This window comes from Glycine soja, chromosome 5, assembly GCF_004193775.1.
Source record: "Glycine soja cultivar W05 chromosome 5, ASM419377v2, whole genome shotgun sequence".
In the NCBI taxonomy this organism is placed as follows: domain Eukaryota; kingdom Viridiplantae; phylum Streptophyta; class Magnoliopsida; order Fabales; family Fabaceae; genus Glycine; species Glycine soja.
This window is the reverse complement of record NC_041006.1, coordinates 22841403-22865439: the sequence shown is the minus strand read 5'-3', so window position 1 is coordinate 22865439 and position 24037 is coordinate 22841403. Positions and strand designations below refer to the sequence as shown.

The 24037-nt window shown below is 40.8% G+C and overlaps 1 protein-coding gene across 1 annotated transcript; it reads right to left on the bottom strand.

The window, feature by feature from the left end:
• Positions 1–207: 207 nt before the first annotated feature.
• On the bottom strand, positions 208–3576 carry LOC114412397 (SUMO-conjugating enzyme SCE1-like). The gene is made up of 5 exons (XM_028376280.1): positions 3368–3576; positions 3185–3268; positions 1156–1308; positions 933–1046; positions 208–568 (listed from the first exon to the last, which is right to left on the bottom strand). The coding sequence occupies exons 1-5, from the start codon at positions 3434–3436 to the stop codon at positions 506–508; spliced, it is 483 nt and encodes a 160-aa protein (XP_028232081.1). The 5' UTR covers positions 3437–3576; the 3' UTR covers positions 208–505.
• Positions 3577–24037: the final 20461 nt, after the last annotated feature.

Sequence of the window (24037 nt, the reverse complement as noted above, 5' to 3'; positions counted from 1 at the left end):
GAACATGCAATTGAGAGGGCTTTTCACCAAAGACATCGAACGATGCAAAATCGGAAGATATTAGGATTTTCCTCAACATCCAAAAACTATCATTCTTAGGTCAATCAAGCAGCAGCAATCAGCACATGCCACTTAAAGTGACACAAACATTGGTCAATAGGGGTCTGTCTATGATCTCCACAAAAAGCAACAAATCCAGAAATGATATGTTCCAGAGAAGGTAGTAATGTAATTTATTATAGACTTATAGTAATGATCCATTCATATAAAAATGTAGCAGCAAACATCAGAAACATGTCACCAACAAGTATTCATTGGTTGACTTTCACATTTTTTTTATATATTAACACTTCTTCCAGATCTGGGAGTAATCATAAATAGCTAAAACATTCATGTTTAATGTTATGGCAGCCATTAATCACAATGACAACACAGTTTTAACACGGGACAAAAGAAGAAACATCTGCCATAGTAAAAATAGTTCATAAATTTAGCTGATGCAACCCTAGAGAAGAGGTGGATATTGCTTTGCCTGCTGGCGGACCCTTCTCTTGTACTCTGCTGCATCCTGCAAAAAGTATACAATGTTAAAACAAACCTTCAACAGTAAGCAATTAAAATCTCCACTTCACGTATATCAATAGGAAAAAAAAGAGAAATAATATGTTACAATAGCAGATAACAAGTTCTAAGCACCTATTCATAATACACTATGTTCAAAGACCCACCATTCAAGCCCATGAGCAGTCATAATAACAATCCTCAGGAAAGAGAACTGATGTGTGGAGCATTAACACTCAGAAAAGTATATTACCACCTTACCTTACTTTGCATTGATTAGTTGGTTTATATTAAAATCAGACATTCTTTACACTTCAAGCGTGAATAACAATTAATAAAATTATTATAAATAAAAATCTTGGGATAAGTACCTGGATGAATAGATGATAGCCTTCTGTCTGGGCAGGGTCAGCAGGATTTGGCTGGTCAAGTAAGTCTTGGATGCCCACGAGAATTTGCTTAACTGTTATGGCTGGCCTCCACCCCTATATATAAGAATGAACCTATAAATCTGATCAGTTTGCTTAGCACAAACATCATACAAAATAAACTAGTTTGAAGCAGTCATGCAATTATCATGAGAGATGTACTTACACTATCCTCGTTAAGTATAGACAAGCAAACAGTCCCAGAAGGATAAACATTAGGGTGGAAGAAACCTTGTGGGAATTTACACTTTGGAGGCTTGCTAGGGTAGTCTTCACTAAAGTGCAGCGTAAGTGGGAAGTAGCCACCCTCCCAATCAGTCTGCAGCAAAATGACACGGAAAATTAATATGAAGTAAATAACAGGCTCACTATTCAACAAGCTGCTTAATTCATTTGCAAATTCAATCCAAGGCATGAAAACAGAGATGCATGATTCATTTCCAGTAAGCTTTCAAGCACAAAATATTTTAGTAATTTCTACTACCTTACATATGTCAAATGCAAATGGAAAAAAAAAAACAGCATGAAGCACTTGGTTAAATTTTTCTCAGTTCCAACCCCATTATCTTGGTTACCACTCATACTGGAAACTTCATTTGCGAAAACTAGTGATTATGTGAATCCACTGCATAAATATAAATTTCATTCAGGATCCTATATAGTGAATTAGTTACCATCTACTGTTTCTGAGTTTCACAAGAACTCAAATCTAAAATTAAGAAAAGAGTACTTGACTCAAAATGGACTACCATGTGTTTGTATTTTGCAATAGTAAATTGTTAATTTATTTAATTTTATATTTTCATTGGTAAAGGTACTTGAGGAAAGTTTACAGTTCTCTGTCTTGATTTAAAACTAGCTCAGGTCCATCTTAGGCATCAATAGGTTTTCATATAATGTTAAGTTCTTTTGTAGGTTTAGTGATAACGATGAGACTCAACTCTCAATCCATTATGACTTAAGATGGTCTCTATTCCCAATCCTTGTAGGATAAATTACTGGGGGTCTGTCGAAACAGGTTTAATGAATGATTTTAAGAGATGATCAGGTTTATGAATTATAGAATCATATTGCTCTCTTTTTTATTGTTTGATACAATCAAACACTAGTGTGATACATAGGTTAACTTCTCAAAAGTCAAATCAATCTTACTTTATTAAATTTCTATCCAACTTCCAGATTTATTTTGTTGCTATAGTCAGGCACCATCAATAATTAACCCATTGAATCCCAAGTTGATTATTTTGTCCAACTTGTCCCAAGACCCAACAATCAAAATCCAAAATCTCTAACTCTTTAGTGGACCAATTAAAAATCTAACCCTTTAGAGGACCAAATGCCCCTTTGCCTAGAAACATACCTCTGGTGCCAGTGCCTTAGAGGCACTAAATTCTAAAAGATTCAAGAGAAAAAAAAATCCCAACAATCAGACCTCAAACACAACTCTTCACTCTGTTGATGGTCAAATCATCAAACTAGTTCAGTTATCCGAACCTCAAATGCAACTCTTCACAAAAGCAAATATCACACATGAGGGTTCATTTATAGCGTGTTTGGATTATCTTCACGGTAAAAAATAATCAATTAATTTTTCAAGGTGAAGGTAAAGCAACAAAGAGTTACTCTACTTATTCATGTTATCACCATGATTTTGTGGGATAGAATTGATTTTTCTGTATTATCCAAACATACTCTTGGTTTATCAAAAGGTATTTAACACATTCCCAAAACTAACCTTATATCAACAACTAAAAATTCGTTTCAGTAACTACTTTCTGAAAAAGATTATTTTTAGAGAGAAAAATTGCAAAAAAAGCAAAAGTGATGTATAAGTACAACGGGGATTGCGTTTTGCAACTTCCCAATGAGCTAACATTTGAGATTGAAATAGCCCCATCCCAAATTCAAGAGTATGAATAAGAACGAGGTGTTGCGAGACAAGGAGTTTCACTGATTCAGTGTGCCCATAGACATAAGCATTATAAATTTATAATTATAATCTCATTTAAAATTAAACTCTTCTCATCCATGGATGTAGACACGCGTAACCGAACCACGTTAAACCGTAGTAATGCACAATCAAAAGCATAGGAACGAATACAAACACGAAAATTGGGGAATTCGATTCACAGCAATCACCAAACGCTAAACGAATAAAACAAAAACGCAAATAAAAAGGAAAAAGAAATACTCACCCCAGTCTTCCCGGGAATAGTGCAATGCCACACCATCAAATTCACGGTTCCATCGGGCAGCGTCTCCGGCTTCGCAACAAAACCCTAAATAACAACAGCATAAAAAAAAAAAATTAAACACCAAAACGACACCGTTTAGAAATGAACGACGAATCGAGAAGAAGAAGAAGAAGTTGTACGGACATGGGGATGGTTCTTCCGCCACGACTTGCGCTCCTCGGTGAGGCGTCCACGAGCGATACCACCAGACATTACGCAACAACACTTTCCACTCCCTCCGAGTCAACTCAGTGCTTCCGTCCGAGTTCGATAAGCGCTTCTTTCTCTTTTGCCCCTTCTCTTCGCTCTGCCGCGTTGTGTTGTGGTTGTGAGTGCGAGCGAGCAAAGCAAACGCGGCTTTTTGTATTGCCGCGGCTTTGCTTCCATCGAAACGTACGGTCCTGATTCCATCTCTTAGATTCTCGGGGCCTGCCACGGCGTTGTCGTTTTTATGTTTTCTTTTTCTTTTTTTAATTATTGTCGCTTTGAACGAAAAGTCAATGGGATATTGTATTTAAATATTTTCATTATTTTCAATATATTTTTATTATTAATTAAAATTATTTAAAATTACAAAATTATGTGTAAATTTATCATATTAAATAATAAATAAAATTCACACAGTGTTATATTCTTAATAAAGTTTAATTAATTAATATTGATTAATAATGTAAACTGCGTAGGAAAAAGAAAATGTAAGAGAAAGTCTCAGCGTGCTCCTATTGTATTATAAGTACATATATTTTATAACAACATCGCGTGAGAATCACGCTGCCGTAACCCTCACGCCTTGACGTTACCCACACTACCCCATTGGCCCATTCTTTTTCCCAACATTGACTATCCTAATTTAATGCTATCGACCCATCGCACTATTTCAAAATTCATTTCATATTTGATTTGACTTGTGCTTGTATCCTCTTAATATATTGGGTGTGGGTGGGTCGATTTTGACGACAAATCCGATTCAATTATATTTCAATAAATAGAATTAAGTTTTTTAGTTAGGTGAGATTTAAATTAATTGACTCAATTATAATTACGTCATGTCACGTGTTCTTGAGTTATTAATCCAATGATTCCGACCCAATTTGATTTTCATTAATATTATAATTAGAGTTATCTTAATGATTTTAGACAATCCATTTGACCCTCCATAATGGTCCTAGTGGGCAATGAAGGACTCTAACCTAGACAATTTCGCTTAATATAGGGCCAAGAATAGAATTAGCTCATGGGCAAAGCCAGAACAAGGTTGTTTTCGGTTGATATTGACCAAGGATTAGTTTTTATCAACTAAGGCCAAGGTTGTTTTATGTCAACCTAAGTCAAGGTAGTTTTTCAGCCAATCTTAGTCGATGTTGTTTTCGGTCAACCTCAACCAAACCTATCTTTGGTCGACCTCGATAGGACTAGTTTTGGCTGACTTCGGTTAGGGTTTTTCTTTTTGTCTTCTTCAACCAGGTTTGATTTTGGTCGGCCTCGATGAGGCTCTTTTTGGCTTACCTCAGTCAGGGTTAGTTTCAGTTGACCTCAACCAAACTGATTTCGGCTGACCTCGGCTAGGGTTAATTTCAGTTGTTCTCGATCAAACTATTTTTAGTCGACCTCATCCAGGGTTAATTTTCAGTTGACCTCAGGTAGGGTTAATTTCAGTCGTTCTCGAACATACTATTTTTAGTTGACCTCATATAGGGTTAATTTTTAGTAGACCTCGGCTAGGGTTAATTTCAGTCGTTCTCGACCAAACTATTTTTAGTCAACCTCAACTATGGTTAATTTTCAACTGACCTCGCAAGAGTTAATTTTCGGCCGACCTCGACCAATGTTATTTTTGTTCGTCCTCAGCCAAAACAATTTTCAATTGACCTCAACCAGGGCTATTTTTGGACGCCATTGGTCAGGGTTGTTTTCAGTCGACCTCAGGCAAGGCCGTTTTCAACCAACCTTGGCCAAGACTGTTTTTGGCCGACCTTGGCCAAACTGTTTTTCGTCGACCTCAAGTAGGGTTAATTTTCGGTCAACCTCAAGTAAGGTTAACTTTTGGCCGACCTCGGCTAGGGGTATTTTCAGCTGACCGCGACTAGGCTATTTTTGGCCAACATCGACTAGGGATGTTTTCGGCCAACCTCATCCATGGCTATTTTCTCCCGACCTCAGTTAGGGCTATTTTCAGTTGACCTCGACAATGAATATTTTCGCCCTAACTTAGTCTGCTTATGTTTTGGTTGACGTCAACTAGGATTATTTTTTGTCAACCTCGATCAGGTTGTTTTTGGTCAACCTAGACTAGGGTTAATTTTGGTTGACCTTGGCCAAGGTTGTTTTCGACTGACCTCAATTAAGGTTAATTTTAGAAAACCTCAATTAGGGTTCTTTTCGACCAACCTTGACCAAGGTTGTGTTTGGTCGATATCGACAATGGTTGTGTTGGGACGATCTTAGTTAGGGTTGTATTCAGTTGACCTCGCCTGATGTGATCCTTACTAGGAGCGGATCACTTGATACAGGTTACAGAGTTTGGGATGACGTCTCTTCCAGTGAAGGAAGATAAGTCAGGGTAGACGTCACAAGGATTACCTTGATAAGTCTGAGAATGGTTCAACAAGGAACCCAGAAAGAAGCTCTCACCAAATTTTATCAAATACCAAAAGTCCTTCTATTGAAAACGAAAGTCATACATATAGTGTATATGAGCGAAAAGATAGAAATAGACATGGGCCTTCAAAACAGTTTGGGCCAAACTTAAAACAAAAAAAAAACTATAAAAAATAACATATTTGGCATGAGCCTTCAAATTAGTCTGGGCCTTCAGCAACAATTAATAGTCTTGGTAGTGCCTCTACCTCTGGCCTTCATCCTTCTCCACTTGGGCCTTCATCCTTCTCCACTTGGGTCTTCGTCCTTCTCCACTTGGGCCTTCATCCTTCTCCGCTTGGGCCTTGTTAAGTATGCCTACTACCATTTGTTGGAGGGTATCCACTGACTGTTTTGTCCTACTCCTGGTCATAGGTCCCTATATTTGGGCAGTTTTAGGATTCTCATCATTCCCTCCTTCTTGGAAAGCATTTGCCCTCAAATGTTCAGAATCATCACTTGGTTTAAGTACCACTTCCTTCCTGTTCTTGTTGGCTTGCTTGGCATAACTTTCATTCTTCTTTGTAATTTGAGTCTTCGCTTGCTCATGCAATCTTTTCACATACTCAACTTTAGCCTGTGCATCCTTATGTTGAGTCTCTTGGGGATTGCTTTTGTAAGCTAGCCTGTTAGGCAATGAAGCTCCTGGAAGGAGATCAATTTGATGTTCTATGCCTCTTGAAGGTGGCAGTCCATGAGGAATCTCCTTGGGAAAGACATCTTTAAATTCCTGCAATAAGGGTTTGATGTGTCATTATTTTCTCTTATTTCTTAACCCTTTTTGTCACCATTTTAATTACTGATTAGCCTTAATTATCAAATTAAATATGCAATTTTATCATTTGGGCCTATTGGACTAATTTTGTATTTTTAATTTAATTTCAGGAGAATTATAAGCAATTGGACTTGAATCCAGAATTGGGCTTGGACATGAAGAGAGCAGACAATTTTATTTTATCAAATCTTATCTTATCCAGATTTTATCTCATCTAGATATTATTTCATCCAATCTTATCTTATCTTATCTAGACTTTATTTCATCTAGATTTTATTTTATCAAATCTTATCTTATCTTGTCCAAATTTTATTTTATTTATGGGCTTGGACTTACAGATTTATAAGCTTTGGGGCTGATAAGCTATATAACAGCACCAAGGTTTTAGTTTTTGGAGTTTTTCGTTGAGAGGGGAGAATAATTTTAGGTTTTGCAATTCCAGTTTTTACTGTTCATGCATACTATTCATGTAGCAATAAAATTCGTTTTCTGCTTCAATCTGCAATTTCGTTTCTGCTTCAATCTACAATTTTGTTTTCTACTAATTAACGCTAAGTCTCCAGCGTTGTTTTCTCTTGAGGATCAAGCACAACTCTCTTTGAGGTTTTGTTATTACTATTGAATTCTGATCAGTTTTTCCTCTTCACCAATTACTATGTATTTGTTGCTATTAATCCATGCATGCTTAGTGCTTGATTAATTGTCTCTGTGCTTAATTTACGTTCATGCTTAATGATCAGTTTCGTTCATGATTAATTGGTGTATGTGTTGCTTAATCACATAATGACAACCTTATGTTAATTTTTGCCTAGTAATTTAATTTAGGGTTGGATTAAGTGGTTGAACTGATTAAGGATAAATTCTCGTAACCTAGGATAAGAGACTTGCTTGTGAATCAAGGGGAAACAACACGTTTTAATTCTGTTATTTTCTAATTCAAATTTGCTTGCTGTTTAATTTAGAAAAACAAACAACCCCCCCCCCCCCCCAATTTGTTACTATTTTATTACTATCTGTTATGAACGTTTGGTTGACCATTGCTCGTTGGGAGACGACCTAGGATCACTTCCTAGATACTTCATTTTTAATGTTTATTTGATTCGGGTACGACCTCGATCAAATTTGGCGCCGTTGCCGGGGAGCAGTGGGCCAAAGGTTCATAATAGTGTTTAGTTGTTTTGTTTTGTTTTGTGTAGTGTTTTGCTTTTCATTTCAGTCGCGTCCCCTATTTAGCGACTATTTTTAGCGATTGTTTAGCGATTGATTCAGTTTGTGTAATGCTGATTTTTTTTGTGTAATGTTGTGAACAGTGTTTAGCGATTGATTTTGCAATTTAATTGGCGATTTTTGTTTTGATAGTTAGAGTTGTTATTTTTGACTGATTTTTTGTGTGGTAGTTTCTTTTGATCCATATTTTGTGTGAAAAATACCAGGAGCACTTGGTGTGGCAGTATTTCAGAGAGACAAAAAAATTTGGGAACTTATTTTTAGCAAAACTTAAAACGACCACAATTTTTGCTCCGGGTATCAGAATGACTATTATTATATATGCATTTGGGGTAGAAGAAAATATCCCATGCCGTGGAAATTGACCATGTCGTGGCAATCAACCAAAGGTCCATTGCCGTTTTAAACTCAAAAAATAAGCTATTTACTAAGTTTTTTTTTCAAGTATTATTGTCCTATTTTTCTAAACTTTGCTTAAGTAGTTTTCATAGTTAGACTTTGAATTTTTATCTGAAATTTTTTTTGCTATCTTTTCATGATTTTAGGGTGTTGCTTACAAAATTTCAGCTCATTTGGATATCATTTGACTATAGTTGTAGTTTTAACCCTCCCTTGGTGTTTGAGAACACATTATTTGCTGCATATAGTGCATGACTAGGGGCAATCCAGGTGATTTACAACCCTTTGATCTTGAAATAGATAGAACCTTTCATAGATTAGTTAGGATGCACCTGATTTCACTTATGAAAGCTTGTGCATTCAATATCCTGATAAGGGTGTTCCATATGTTCTTAAGACTGGACTAATACATTTGCTACCCAAGTTTCATGGTCTTGCAGGTGAAGATCCTCATAAGCATCTTAAGGAGTTCCATATTGTTTGTTTCACCATGAAGCCCCCTGATGTCTAGGAAGATCATATCTTTTTAAAGGCTTTTCCTCATTCTCTAGAGGGAGTGGCAAAACATTGGCTATACTACCTTGCTCCCAGGTTCATTTTCAGTTGGGATGACCTTAAGAGGGTGTTCTTGGAGAAATTATTCCCTGCATCTAGGACCACTACCATCAGAAAAGACATTTCAGGCAACTTAGTGGAGAAAGCTTGTATGAGTACTGGGAAAGATTCAAGAAATTGTGTGCAAGCTGTCCTCACCACCACATTTCTGAGCAACTCCTTCTTCAATATTTCTATGAGGGACTTAGCAACATGGAGAGGAGTATGATTGATGCTGCCAGTGGTGGAGCTCTTGGTGATATGACCCTTGGTGAGGCTAGGAATTTGATTGAGAAGATGACTTCCAACTCCTAACAATTCAGTGCAATAAATGATGCTATTTTTCTTAGAGGAGTCCGTGAGGTGGCCACAGATTCATCTTCATCTACTGAAAATAAAAAGCTTGAAGGAAAACTTGATGCCTTGGTCAACCTAGTAACTCAGTTTGCCATGAATCAGAAATCTACACCTGTTGCAAGAGTCTGTGATCTATGTTCTTCTGCAGATCACCATACAAATCTTTATCCTTCTTTGCAGCAATCTGGAGTCAAAGAGCAACTTGAAGCTTATGCTGCAAACATTTATAATAGACCTCCACAGCAGCAAAACCAACAACAACAGAATAATTATGACCTTTCAAGCAATAGATACAATCCAGGTTGGAGGAATCATCCAAATCTGAGATGGACAAGTTGATGTGATCCTGACTAGGAGTGGATCGCTTGATACAGGCTACGAAGATTTTGGATGATGCCACTTCCAATGAAGGAAGATAAGTCAGGGTAGACGCCACAAGGATTACCTTGATAAGTCTGAGATTGGTTCAACAAGGAACCCAGAGAGAAGCTCTCACCAAATTTTATGAAAAAATCCAAAAGTTCTTTTCTTTTTTTCTTATTGAAAACAAAAACCAATACTTATAGTGTATTTGAACAAAAAGATAAAAATAGACATGGGCCTTCAAAACTGTTTGGGCCAAAAAATTATAAATAAAAAATAGAACATATTTATTATGGGCCTTCAAATTAATCTGGGCATTTGACAATAGTTAATAGTCTTGATAGTGTCTCTGTCTCTGGGCCTTCATCCTTCTCCACTTGGCCTTCATCCGTCTCCACTCGGGGGCTTTGTCCTTCTCCACTTGGGCCTTTAGCCTGTATTTGGCCAGTTTTAGGATTCTCATCATTCCCTCCTTCTTGGAAAGCATTTTCCCTCAAATGTCCAGGATCATCACCGGGTTCAAGTACCACTTCCTTCCTGTTCTTATTGGCTTGCTTGGCATAGCTTTCATTCTTCTCTGCAATTTGCACCTTCACTTGGTCATACAATCTTTTCACATACTCAACTTTGGCCTGTGCATCCTTATGCTGAGTCTCTTAGGGCTTGTTGTTGTAAGTTGGCCTGTTAGGGAATGAAGCTTCTAGAAGAAGATCCACTTGATGTTCTATGCTTCTTGAAGGTGGCAGTCCATGAGGAATCTCCTTGGGAAAGGCATCTTCAAATTCCTGCAATAAGGGTTGAACACTAGGAGAAACATAAATAGTTAACTGATTAGAATTATCACTCTCTCTCTCTTGTGTATCACTCCATCTCTCAAGTGTATCACTCTTCCTTTTTCTATTCCTCTGTGGTGCCTCACTATTGTCTCTCTCTTGTTCTCTCTTTTCTCTCCTTCTGATTTGGTCATCACACACTTCTCTAAGGGATAGAGGTTTAAGAATAATTTTATGGTCATGGTGCTAGAAAGAAATCTTGTTGGTGAAGCCATCATGCACTGCTTTAGTGTCTTCTTCAATGTTGGCCCTCACTAGTGCCATCTCCATCTCCTTGTCCTCAACAATCAAACTTCCCTGGGATAACCTCTGGAGTTTCTGTTGCATGGTTCTACTGTAGCTAGTTGGAACATACCTCTTTCGCATAACCCTTCTCATCTCAGTCCATGTATCTATCTCCCGCCCTTTTTCTCTCTTCATCTCTCTTTGATTTTTCTTCCACCAAACAAGGGCATGGTCTGAGAATGTAGCTACTGCTAACTTCACCTTTTGCTCTTCTGGATAATCATTGTAGGAGAATGCAAGCTGAATCTTCATCTCCCAGGTAAGGTAGACTTCTGGGTCACTCCTGCCTTTAAAAGAGGATACATTGAGTTTTACTCCCTCAATGCTGTCTTGCCCCTCTATTCGGTTTGATCCATCATTGACCCTTCTATTGCCACCATAAGGTCTTCCAGCATTTGGATTCATTTGGTGCTATAGTCCTTCTATTCGCCTGTAGAACTCTTCATTGTTACGTTTCAACAAACGTTGCATTTGTGTAGTCATCGCGTCCAGTAATAAGCGCTGAAATCCGTCCAGTTGATGATATACACCACCATTGTCACCAGCTCTAGCCATGATTAAGGAACAAAGAATTTTGAAGTAATTTAAAAAAAGATTCAGGACCTCACCACAACTCTACTCACGTGTTTCTCTCTTTGATGGTAGTTCACTCGTGTTTCATGCTTTCAATATAGGCTTTTGTGTAATGTATTCCCTCTTGCCTTTTACCACTCGTGTTCCCTCTTAAGTTCCTGGATGGACCAAATCAGACACACAAGGTAATATAAAATAAAAGGAAAGACAATATAATTATCACAGACTGAGTAACAGATTTGATTTGGGATAACAACTTGGACTTGATTTGGATAGCAGATTGGATTTGATTTGGATAAAAGATTAGATTTGATTTGGATAATATATTAGATTTGATTTGGATAACCGATTAGATTGGATTTGGATAACAAATTAGATTTAATTTGGATAACAAATTAGATTTAATTTGGATAACAGATATGATAACAAATAAGATAATAGATAGGATAACAGATATGACCAGTAAACTTCAAATGCTCATAACTTTTGCTACAGTTGTCCGTTTGAGGCCCACTATATATCAAAACGCTCAGAATTCAAAGGAAAATCCCTGAAAAATTCCTTAGCCCCACAATTTTCCCCAAAAATGCTTCTAACTACCTCAAATTCGTGTTCAAAGATCAAACACCCATTTTTTTTTTCTTTCCTCTTTTCTTCTCTCTTTTCTTTTTTTTAAAATTTCTGAAATTTTTTTTTTACTTGAAACAGAACTCAAACAATTTTTTTTGACACAAAGTCTGAAAGACAAAAGAAACAAGAACAAGAACAAGAACAAGAACAAAAACGTGACAAGAACGAAAAAAAGACACAAACAAGAACGCAACAAGACGCAAACAAGAAAATAAATACCAGAACAAGGACAAAACATGAACCTGGACAAATTACAAATAAAATAATAGGATAGGATAGAACCTGTATCAAGAGCTGAAGCTCTGATATCAGATGATGTGATCCTGACTAGGAGCAGATCGCTTGATACAGGCTACGGAGATTTTGGATGACGCCACTTCCAGTGAAGGAAGATAAGTCAGGGTAGACGCCACAAGGATTACCTTGATAAGTCTGAGATTGGTTCAACAAGGAACCTAGAGAGAAGCTCTCACCAAATTTTATGAAAAATGCCAAAAGTTCTTTTCTTTTTTTCTTATGGAAAACAAAAACCAATACTTATAGTTGTCATACCCTAATTTCGTCCGGGGACTATTGTTTCATGGTATGCAACCTTTGATTAACCGTTTCAAGGTACTTGACACCCTTTGTTGCACAATATGTGAAGTTTCGAGGCATGCCGAAAATCAAAAGGAAGTGTCGTTACGCAATTCGTGAAATTCCGTAACGTGCCAGAAATCAAAAGGAAGTATTGTTACGCAATCCGTGAGTTTTCGTAACTTTTCGAAAGCTAAAAAAGGAGTAATTACATGATCCGTAAGGTTCCGTAACCTTACGGAAAGAAAACATGTATCATTACGAAATTCGTAAAGTTTCCTAACGTTACGGAAAAAAGAATCACTAAAAAAAAGTAAAGGGGGTGTATTTAGTAAAAAAAGGGTGCAAATAGCAACCAGGCCCACTTGGGCCTTCCAGATTCTTCCTCCAGAAGGCGGTTGCTTCTGGAGGAAGCAACCTGGCTCGCCTGGGCGAGCTGAGCTCACCTGGGCGAGCTGGGTGGCAAGCTCCTCCCCTATTTTGCTATAAATAGAGGGAGGAGTGAAGAAGGAAAGGGTTCAACCTTCTTGACACTTCGTATTCACTTGAAATTGCTGAGGAAAATTGTTTCCATGAAGAAAATTCAAGCCGAGGCACTTTCGTAATGTTTCCGTAACATTTTCGTGGGTAATTTCGCAAAGATTTTCAACTGTTCCTCGTCATTCATCGTTCGTTCTTCATTGTTCTTCGGTCTTCAACCGGTAAGTACCCGAAATCGAACTTTTCAATTCATTCTATGTACCCGTGGTGGTCCCCATTTGTTTCGTGTACTTTTATTCTCGTTTCATTTACTTTCCGTACCCCCTTTTGACGTGCTTTAGTCATTTACTTAAGTCATTTTCTCGCCTAATCAAAAAATAAAATAAATTTCCACCGATTGTTTGATTTGTAATATCTGTTAATTTCTGTTAAAATGAAATCCGATCGTTCGGTCACGCCGTAACTACGTTGGAAACCAAAAAGAGGTAAAATAATAATATAATAATAAAAAAATATCTTTTAGTAAAATAAAGCAAAAAATCAATCGGATGTTTCTCTTTGGGATTTCTCATTCTTAATTGAATTGACTAATAACTAAAGTGAAACTAAGGCTAAAATCAGCTCGCAAAGTCAAGCTCGTCCGTAAAAAATCACTAAAAAAGGATTTGAAAGTTCAATATCTCAGTTTTTCTTACCAAGTAAATGGATCATTTTTAAGGTCCAACGCCTTAAAATGATCACCTTCCAAGTAAAAAGAATCGCTTGATTCACCCTTAAGAAAGAACTACGTAGGTTTGATTTCCTCTTCGATGGAGGGTACGTAGGAGCAAGAGCCCCACTTTTGTCGACCTCAAAAAATAAAAAGAAATAAAAGTTTAGATACACAATTTCACACAATTCTAAATTAAGGTTGTTGTCCTTTGGGACAAACGTGAGAGGTGCTAATACCTTCCTCAAACGTAAATACAACTCTCGAATCTGGAATATTCTTTACGACCGGTTTCCTTCGGTTTTTCTGACGTTTTCCGCAAATAAACGTTGGTGGCGACTTCGCGCATTTTCCTCCTTTGGAAAACGCACCCGTGAGCCTCGCCTCGCTCGCCCGCAAAAGGGTAGGTTGCGACAATTGGCGACTCCACTGGGGACTGTTTTTGTGAGTTAGGCCTATTTTAGGGAATTGTGGAATTGTGAAACTTTGTGTGTGCATTTTATTGAACTGTGTAAATGTAATAACTGCTGTCTTTTCCACATTTTTTACACTGCATTCTAAGCACCCACCGGTTCGAGTAAAAAAAAAAAAAAGGGGGCCCTATACCCGGGTTCATGGGAATCTAAGGAGTGGAGGTGAATCTATGATCATGCTAGGTCTCCGACTTGCTTGATAATAGTGAAACCTCGTCTAGAGCTTTCTCTCTTTATAATGTGTTGTCGCTGGTATTCCATACCGCCACAATATTATTATCTTGAGTGATGATACCTCTAGAAAACAACCATGTGAGTTATGAATCGTTGGGAGTAGTTATTAGAGACCCCTAGATATTATCCTATAGGTCCCCAAATAGGGCATGGAGTAAACACGCTCCGTGCCATTTTTTCTCATGCATTCTTCTGCAAATAGTACTTAAATATTAGTTTTGCTAGTGATATTTTGTGTCTCTAGAGTAATGCGTCACTTTTTAATACATACTGTCATACCCTATTTTCGTCCGGGGATTATTACTCGATGACATGCAACCTTTGGTTAGCCGCTTTGAGATACTTGGCATCCTTTGTTGCACAATATATGAAGTCCCGAGACGTGTCGGAAATCAAAAGGAAGCAGGCTTAAGCGATCCGTGAAATTCCGTAATGTGGCGGAAATCGAAAAGAGGTATTTTTGCGCAATCCGTGAGTTTCCGTAACTTCTTCGAAAGCTAAAAAAGAGTAAATACATAATCCGTAAGAATTCGTAACCTTGCGGAAGGAAAATAAGTATCGTTACGGAATTCGTAAAGTTTCGTAACGTTACGGAAAAAGAATTACCAAAAAAAGTAGAAGGGGGGTGCATTTAGTAAAAAGGGGTACAAATAGCAATCAGGCCCACTTGGGTCTTCCAGTTTCTTCCTCCAGAAGGAAGTTGCTTCTGGAGGAAGCGACCTTACTCGCCTGGGCGAGCTGGGTGGCAAGCTCCTCCCCTATTTTGCTATAAATAGGGGAAGGAGTGAAGGGGAAAGGGGTTCAGCCTTCTTGGCACTTCTTATTCTCTCGAAATTGCTGAGGAAATTTTTTTTCGTGAAGACAATCCAAGCCGAGGCGCTTCCGTAACGTTTCCGCGAGTAATTACGCGAAGATTTTCAACCGTTATTCGACATTCATCGTTCGTTCTTCATTGTTCTTTGGTCTTCAACCGGTAAGTACCCGAAATCGAACTTTTCAATTCATTCTATGTACCCGTGGTGGTCCCCATTTGTTTCGTGTACTTTTATTCTCGTTTCATTTACTTTCCGTACCCCCTTTTGACGTGCTTCTGTCATTTATTTAAGTCGTTTCTCGCCTAATCAAAAAATAAAATAAATTTCCACCGATCATTTGATTTGTAATATCCGTTAATTTATGTTAAAATGAATTCCGACCATTCGGTCGTGCTGTAACCACGTTGGAAATAAAAAAAAGAGGTAAAATAATAATATAATAATAAAAAAATACCTTTTAGTAAAATGAAGCGAAAAATCAATCGGACGTTTTCTCTTTGGGATTTCTCATTCTTAATTGAATTGACTAATAACTAAAGTGAAACTAAGGCTAAAATCAATTCGCCTAGTCAAGCTCATCCACAAAAAAAGTCACTAAAAAGGGTTTGAAAGTTTATCATCTCAGTTTTCCTTATCAAGTAACTGGATCATTTTTAAGGTCTAAAGCCTTAAAATGAGCACCTTTCAAGTAAAAAGAATCGCTTGATTCACTCTTAAGAAAGAACTACGTAGGTCTGAGATTTCCTCTTCGATGGAGGGTACGTAGGAGCAAAAGCCCCGCTTTTGTCGACCTCAAAAAAATAAAAAGAAATAAAAGTTAAGGTAACACAATTTCCACGATTCTAAAAAATAGGCTGTTGTCCTTTGAGACAAACGTGAGAGGTGCTAATACCTTCCTCAAACGTAAATATAACTCTCGAACTTAGAATTTTCATTTTGACCGGTTTCCTTCGGTTTTTCTGACGTTTTCCACAAATAAATGTTGGTGGCGACTCCGCGCATCTTTGATCCTTTGGGAAGCACACCCGTAAACCTCGTCGCGCATCTTTCCTCCTTTGGGAAGCGCACCCATAAACCTCGCCTCGCACTCCACGCATCTTTCCCGCCGGCTAACTTCGCGGATCTCGTCTTCGCCGGAGAAAGAATTGAATCTGGACTAAGAAAAGGCAAGTTCGAATATGCCTCCAATGCGGCCCCCAACAACAACAGAAGAGCCCCAGTGGTGGGCGCGAGGAAAAAGGAAGGAGATGCCCACGCGGTCACCACCGCCCCGACGTGGATGAAAGCACCCCAAAATATCCAAAGCTCATACCAGCCCAATCCCCCGAATTTTTCAATCTGAGCCGGGAGTTCCCTCCTGACTCAAGTAAAAGGACCGCCCGCGGCAGAGAGAACGCCGACCCAACGCACAGCTCCAGCCACGCCCCGGTCAGTCAACAATACAGCCCCCGGCGCGAGCTATAATAATGCACAGCGCCCACTCCCGAAAGATAACTTCTCTCCTATTCCCATGGCATACTCTGAGTTATGGCCTTCATTATTGGAGAATCATTTGGTGGTGGCCATACCCGGGAGGGTCTTCCAGCCACCCTACCCCAGGTGGTATGACCCGGGTGCCAAATGTGAGTACCATAGTGGAGCTCCCGGACACAACATTGACTCCTGCCTCCCGTTCAGGTATATGGTGCAGCACCTAATCAGTGCCGGCTGGCTATCGTTTCAAGAGGAAGGCCCAAATGTTAAAACTAATCCGCTAGCTAGTCATGGAGGGGCTAGCGTGAACGCCATCGAAGAGGATGGGCCATCGCGGGCAAAGAGTTTAGGAGAGATAGCTACTTCCAGACGCTTCATCTATCAATTGCTACAAGCGGCGTGTATGGTCTCCCGTGGCGGAGGCGAAAGGGACGAGTGTTTGTTTCACCTCGGGGAGTCACACGACATGGAAACCTGTCCCGCGGTAGAAGAATTGCTTCAGCGGCTCATGGACTGGGGGCAGCTTGAAGTGTCCAAAGGAGGGAAGGAGGAACCACATATTTGCATGCAGTCAGAAGAAAGGAAGGTTCCCCTAACCCCGAAGGCCCTAGTAATATGTTTTACTAGGAAAGAGATCGGCTCCACACCCATATACCCCCGGACAGCGCCCAAGCCAACGCCTTTTGCATATCAAAGCAATAAGGCCGTTCCGTGGAAGTATACCCCTCCCGCGTTCAGCGAAAGAGTTGCAACCGAAGTTGACTCCCTGTCAGCCAAGGTGACCAACATCTCCGGCCTCAGTGGCGTAACCCGTAGTGGTTGGGTGTTCGCTTCCCCTCACTCGGCAGAGTTGCCCTCCAAGGGGAAAGCGCCCATGGTCCAAGAGCCCACAGACGTAGCCATCCCCTCGAAAGAAGTGGATTCTCCGGTGGTAAAAGGGGCTGAAAAGAAAGAGGGTCTTCAAGGAAAGACCGTGACTTTGGAAGAGGCCCATGAGTTCCTCCGCCTCATCCAACAAAGCGAGTTTAAGGTAGTCGAGCAACTGAATAAAACTTCAGCAAGGATCTCTTTGTTTGAACTGCTCATAAACTCCGAGCCTCATCGTGCGCTGTTGATAAAGGTCCTTAACGATGCCCATGTAGCACATGATATCTCAGTGGAGGGTTTCGAAGGCATCGTTAATCATATAACCACCAACACTTATATCGCGTTTGCAGAAGAAGAGATTCCCGTTGAGGGGAGAGGACACAACAAGGCTCTACATGTGTCGGTGAGATGTATGGACCATGTTGTTGCAAAGGTACTTATCGACAATGGATCAAGTTTGAATGCGATGCCGAAGACCACTTTGGAAAAGCTTCCTTTTAGTGCGTCACATTTAAAACCGAGCTCGATGGTGGTACGAGCCTTTGATGGTACTCGGTGGGAAGTGATGGGGGAAATCGACATTCCCATTCAGATAGGCCCCCACACTTGCAATGTGGTGTTTCAAGTAATGGACATAAATCCCGCCTATAGCTGTCTCTTGGGGAGACCTTGGATTCATGCGCTGGGAGTGGTCCCTTCAACGCTTCACCAGAAATTGGAAACGGCTTTCCAATCCTTCGAGGTGGTGAGCTGTGCCTCTGTGGAACCAAGTCCGTTGCTACCTTCTCTCTCCAACGCAGCCATAATGGTGGCACGAGTTATGCTCAGGAGCGGATTTTAGCCCGGAATGGGTCTAGGCAAGGACGGCCTCGGGAATGCCGACGTAGTCGATATTAAGGGAAATCCGTACAAGTATGGATTGGGGTACGAACCCGGGATGTCGGGGAGGAGGAATGTGCCGTCAAGATTTCGGGCAGACAGAGTATGGCCCGGCCGTCTTAGCCAATCTTTCACCAGTGCCAGAATGGTGTCCGAGGAAGAAGTGGCCGCAGTAGGAGAGGAGTTCCCTCAAGACCCACCAAATTTCGTGCAACCATGCCACCCCGATTCCCAAGTGGGGAACTGGCGCGTGATAAGCCAGTCAGAAGTCTATACCGCTGATTCAATGTAATTAGAGCCTATAGATTTCCTTTCTCTTTTGTTTTGTGAAACCTACCTTATTAAATAAACGAAGAGATTTTCTTTCATCTGTTCTTGCAGTTCCACCTTTTCTCATATCATTTTGCATGTTTTTGTTTATTTTGTCTTGTTTGGTATAGATATGAGGGTTGATTCTTTGAGGATCCTAACAATGACGGTTTGGCGATCGATTTCGACCGAGATGTAAGCCAAATGATGAACGAAGAAGAGGAAGAGGACGTCCTTTCACCAGAGTTGGAGAGGTTGATCGCTCAGGAAGAACGTGAAATGAAGCCTCACCAAGAAGGAATCGAACTGGTGAACTTAGGGTCCGGAGAGGAAAAGAAAGAGGTAAAAGTGGGAACCAGTATGACCACACCTATCCGCCAAGGCTTGATAGCCCTTCTTGGAGAATATCAAGATGTCTTTGCATGGTCATACCAAGACATGCCCGGTCTGGATCCCGACATTGTGCAACATAAGTTACCGTTGAATCCCGGGTCTTCCTCGGTTAAACAAAAGCTACGAAGGATGAGACCTGATATGTCTTTGAAGATCAAAGAAAAAGTAAGTAAGCAATTCGATGCGGGTTTCTTAGCTGTGGCGCGGTACCCGGAGTGGGTGGCCAACATTGTCCCGGTCCCGAAAAAGGACGGCAAGGTTCGAATGTGTGTAGACTATCGGGACTTAAACCAAGCTAGTCCTAAAGACAATTTTCCTCTGCCACACATTGATGTATTGGTAGATAATACAGCTAAGTTCGCCCTTTTCTCATTTATGGATGGTTTCTCAGGGTATAATCAAATAAAAATGGCACCCGAAGATGTAGAGAAGACCACTTTCGTCACCCTATGGGGGACGTTCTGCTATAAAGTGATGGCCTTCGGGCTCAAAAATGCTGGGGCAACCTATCAGCGTGCCATGGTGGCATTGTTCCATGACATGATACTTAAGGAAATAGAGGTCTATGTAGATGACATGATTGCCAAATCTCAGACTGAGGACAAACACCTCGTCAATCTACGTAAGCTGTTCGGAAGGTTGCGGAAATACTAACTGAAGCTAAACCCAACCAAGTGTATCTTTGGGGTAAAGTCGGGAAAGTTGTTGGGATTTATCGTAAGTCAGAAAGGGATAGAGATAGATCCCGAGAAAGTGAAGGCCATCCTTGAAATGCCGGAACCACACACGGAGAAGCAGGTTCAGGGGTTCTTTGGCAGGTTGAATTATATCGCGAGATTTATCTCGCAACTCACCCCTACCTGTGAGCCCATTTTCAAGCTATTACGTAAGAACCAGGCAGTCATGTGGAACAGTGACTGCCAAGAGGCATTCGAGAAGATCAAACAGAGTCTCGCAAACCCCCTGGTGCTCATGCCACCTGTAACAAGAAGACCACTTTTCTTGTACATGACCGTGTTGGACGAGTCTATGGGGTGCGTGTTGGGTCAGCACGATGATTCTGGGAAAAAGGAGCAAGCCATCTACTATCTAAGCAAGAAGTTTACCGCATGTGAGATGAATTACTCAATGCTGGAAAGGACGTGTTGTGCTCTAGTATGGGCATCACATCGGCTCAGGCAGTACATGCTCAGCCATACCACGTGGCTTATTTCCAAAATGGATCCCGTGAAATACATCTTCGAGAAACCGGCCCTCACGGGATGAATCGCTAGGTGGCAGGTACTATTATCTGAATTCGATATCGTTTATGTCACCCAAAAGGCGGTAAAGGGAAGAGCTTTGGCAGATTATTTGGCCCAGCAACCCCTCCAGGATTATCGGCCAATGCACCCTGAGTTCCCAGATGAGGATATCATGGCCCTATTCGAAGAGAAGCGGACGCACGAGGACATAGACAAATGGATTGTTTGCTTCAATGGGGCATCTAATGCTTTGGGCCATGGAGTAGGGGCAGTCCTTGTATCCCCGGATGATCAGTGTATTCCTTTCACGGCTAGGCTAGGTTTTGATTGTACCAACAATATGGCTGAGTACGAAGCATGCGCCCTCGGGGTTCAGGCGGCCATTGATTTTGATGTTAAACTACTCAAAGTGTATGGAGACTCAGCTTTGGTGATACGCCAGTTGAAAGGAGAATGGGAAACTAGGGATCCGAAGTTGATACCCTATCAAACTCACATCTTGAGGTTAGCCAAGTACTTTGACGACATTTCTTTCCACCACATACCTCGGGAAGAGAATCAAATGGCTGATGCATTAGCCACCCTGGCATCCATGTTTCAACTTGCCCCACACAGGGATCTGCCGTACATCGAATTCAAATCTCAGGGCAGGCCGGCATATTGTTATGCAATAGAGGAAGAGCGGGATGGGAAACCGTGGTACTTCGACATCAAACAATATGTTGAGAACAAAGAATATCCACCCGGGATTTCTAAAAATGACAAAAGGACGTTGAGGAGATTGGCTACTGGTTTCTTTGTAAGTGGTACCATCCTGTACAAACGAAACCACGACATGACCCTCCTACGATGCGTAGATGCCAAAGAGGCGAACTTCATGATTAAGGAGATCCACGAGGGTTCATTTGGGACACATGCCAATGGGCATGCGATGGCCAGAAAGATCCTTAGGGCCGGTTATTACTGCCTCACTATGGAAAGAGATTGCTGCGTTCATGTGAGGAAGTGTCATAAATGTCAGGCATACGTGGACAATGTTAATGTTCCGCCACATCCTCTGAATGTTATGTCCGCCCCTTGGCCTTTTTCCATGTGGGGAATAAATGTCATTGGGGCCATCGAACCCAAAGCGTCGAATGGTCACCGCTTCATTCTTGTGGCGATAGATTACTTCACCAAATGGGTCAAAGCGGCTTCTTATACTAATGTCACGAGAAGTGTGGTAGTCAGATTCATAAAGAAGGAGCTGATTTGTCGATATGGACTCCCTAGGAAGATTAGCACTGACAATGGCACCAATCTGAACAACAAGATGATGCAGGGAATGTGCGAGGATTTCAAAATCCAGCATCATAACTCTACCCCTTATCGGCCAAAGATGAATGGGGCTGTAGAGGCTGCAAATAAAAATATTAAGAAGATTGTTCAGAAGATGACGGTGTCATACAAAGATTGGCATGAGATGTTGCCTTTCGCCCTGCATGGATATAGAACCTCGGTACGAACTTCTACTGGGGCAACACCGTATTCCTTGGTTTATGGGATGGAAGCAGTACTCCCATTTGAGGTAGAGGTTCCTTCTCAGAGGATAATAGCAGAGTTAGGCCTTGAAGAGTCAGAATGGGCTCAAGCACGCTACGACCAACTCAACCTTATTGAAGGTAAGCGTTTTGACGGCCATGAGCCATGGGCGCCTATATCATTGAAGGATAAAGAACGCGTTTGACAAAAAGGTACGCCAGCGAAAGTTCAACGAGGGGGACCTTGTGCTGAAGAAGATGTCCCACGCTGTTAAGGATAATCGAGGCAAGTGGGTCCCGAATTACGAAGGACCTTTCGTGGTGAAAAAAGCTTTTTCTGGGGGTGCTCTGATACTCACCAACATGGATGGCGAGGAACTGCCCTCGCCCGTGAACTCCGATGTCGTTAAGCGATATTACGCTTGAAGTCTGGGGCAATCGAGAGGACTGATGCATGTTTTTTGTTTTTTTTTTTAGTTTTTCTCGTTCTTGTGGGTTTCCTCTAAGGATTCCCGTTCACTGTATTTGTCTTGTTTCTTTAAAAAGAGAAGATGGGTGAGGCTTTAGTCCTCACTTTGGTCTTAACTTTGTTTTAGTTTGTATTTAATCGAGTCCTCTTTGCTTGGTTCATGGGGTGCCCTAAATGCTTAATTAAAATTGAACCTAACCGGCCTTCACTAAGAAAGTCATCGCATTAGGAACATTCATACATGCACATACACATGCATATCTTGTGGTAACAGGGGCAGAATCATCTTAGGCCATGGTCAGAAGTCGAGACGAGTTGACGGCAGAAATCAACCAAGGTAAGATAATGACCCGGTCACGATTGGCCGCACATTGTTTGCTCCCTACTTGCAGGTACTTAGGCACGGATGCAAATGGAGGATAGGGTCACGACCGACCACTCGTTGTCCCTTCCCGGCACTGGGCCAGCGGAGAACGTCGCTGCAAGGCAGCCCAGTATCCTTTGAATTCGCAGTATTTTACTACTATTGTTTGTTTTTAAATAAGTAATCGACGCCTAATTCTAACTTAAGTAGGTTCAAGTAGGCAAAACGCTAACCCATAAGAGGGGGGGGGGGGAAGGCATGGTTAGTGTATTTCAAAAATAATAATAATAATAATAATAATGATAATTTTTGTAGGTTAGCTCGCCTGGGCGAGTTGAGCTCGCCTGGGCAAGCTGAGCTCGCCTGGGCAAGCTGAGCTCGCCTGGGCGAGCAACCCCTGCATTCAAAATATAAAAAACGAGGGAGGGGAACGTTTTTGTACCCAAAAACTTCCCCCCCCTCATTCAAAAGAGAGAATTCACGAAGGCTTGCTGTTTTTGCTCCCCTAAGCCACTTTTGGTTGCATTTTGCTTTCATTTTCGTTGTTTCTACTCACTCCAACAAGTAAGTATTCAATCCTTGAGTTTTTTGCTTTCCGTTGGTGCATTTTGTTCATTTTGGTGCTCTAAATTGTGAGAACATGCTCATGCTTGTGGGGCAGTTTTGGTTTGCTTTTTATGCTTGATTTGTTGAGTTAAGGATTTGTGTGAGAAGGCTTTAGGCCTATGGTGTATTCTGAAGCAATGGGGCATGCCACATTGCCCCCATTCTCTTGCGATTTATGTCTAAACATGCGCCCACCAAGTGCTCGGTGAAATGCCCCAATGACGTATGAATTTGATTTTGTAAAATTAGGATGGTGGGACTGTTTTATATATGTAGGGACAGCATAGGAGATTCAAAATAGGTGCCCAAATGCAATTCCAAGCTTAGGAACCCAAACTTGTAGCTTCAATGCAAGGAAACATACTCATGGCTAAGAACCCAAATTTTGGTTTTAGAATTAGAAAAGCATGAAAATTAGGACTTGCTTGTGAGAGTTTTTGCTCGAATTTGGGCTGCCCCATGTTTGATACATTTCATAGAGGTAGCATGGAAAACACCTTGCAATAGTGTGTATATATAGGTAAATATAAAGGGCATGTTGCGACACATACGTTGGGGCGCCGCAACGCCTAGAACATAGTATTAAAAAAGGATGGGTCTTTTTTCAGTCTCGTACATGTAACTTACCCCTTGTTTTTCTTACCGTTTCATGCATGCGCATTGCATCATTCATATCGGATCCTTGATCCACCCCTTTTTAGGTAAATGATGGGGACAAATCAAAACGAAA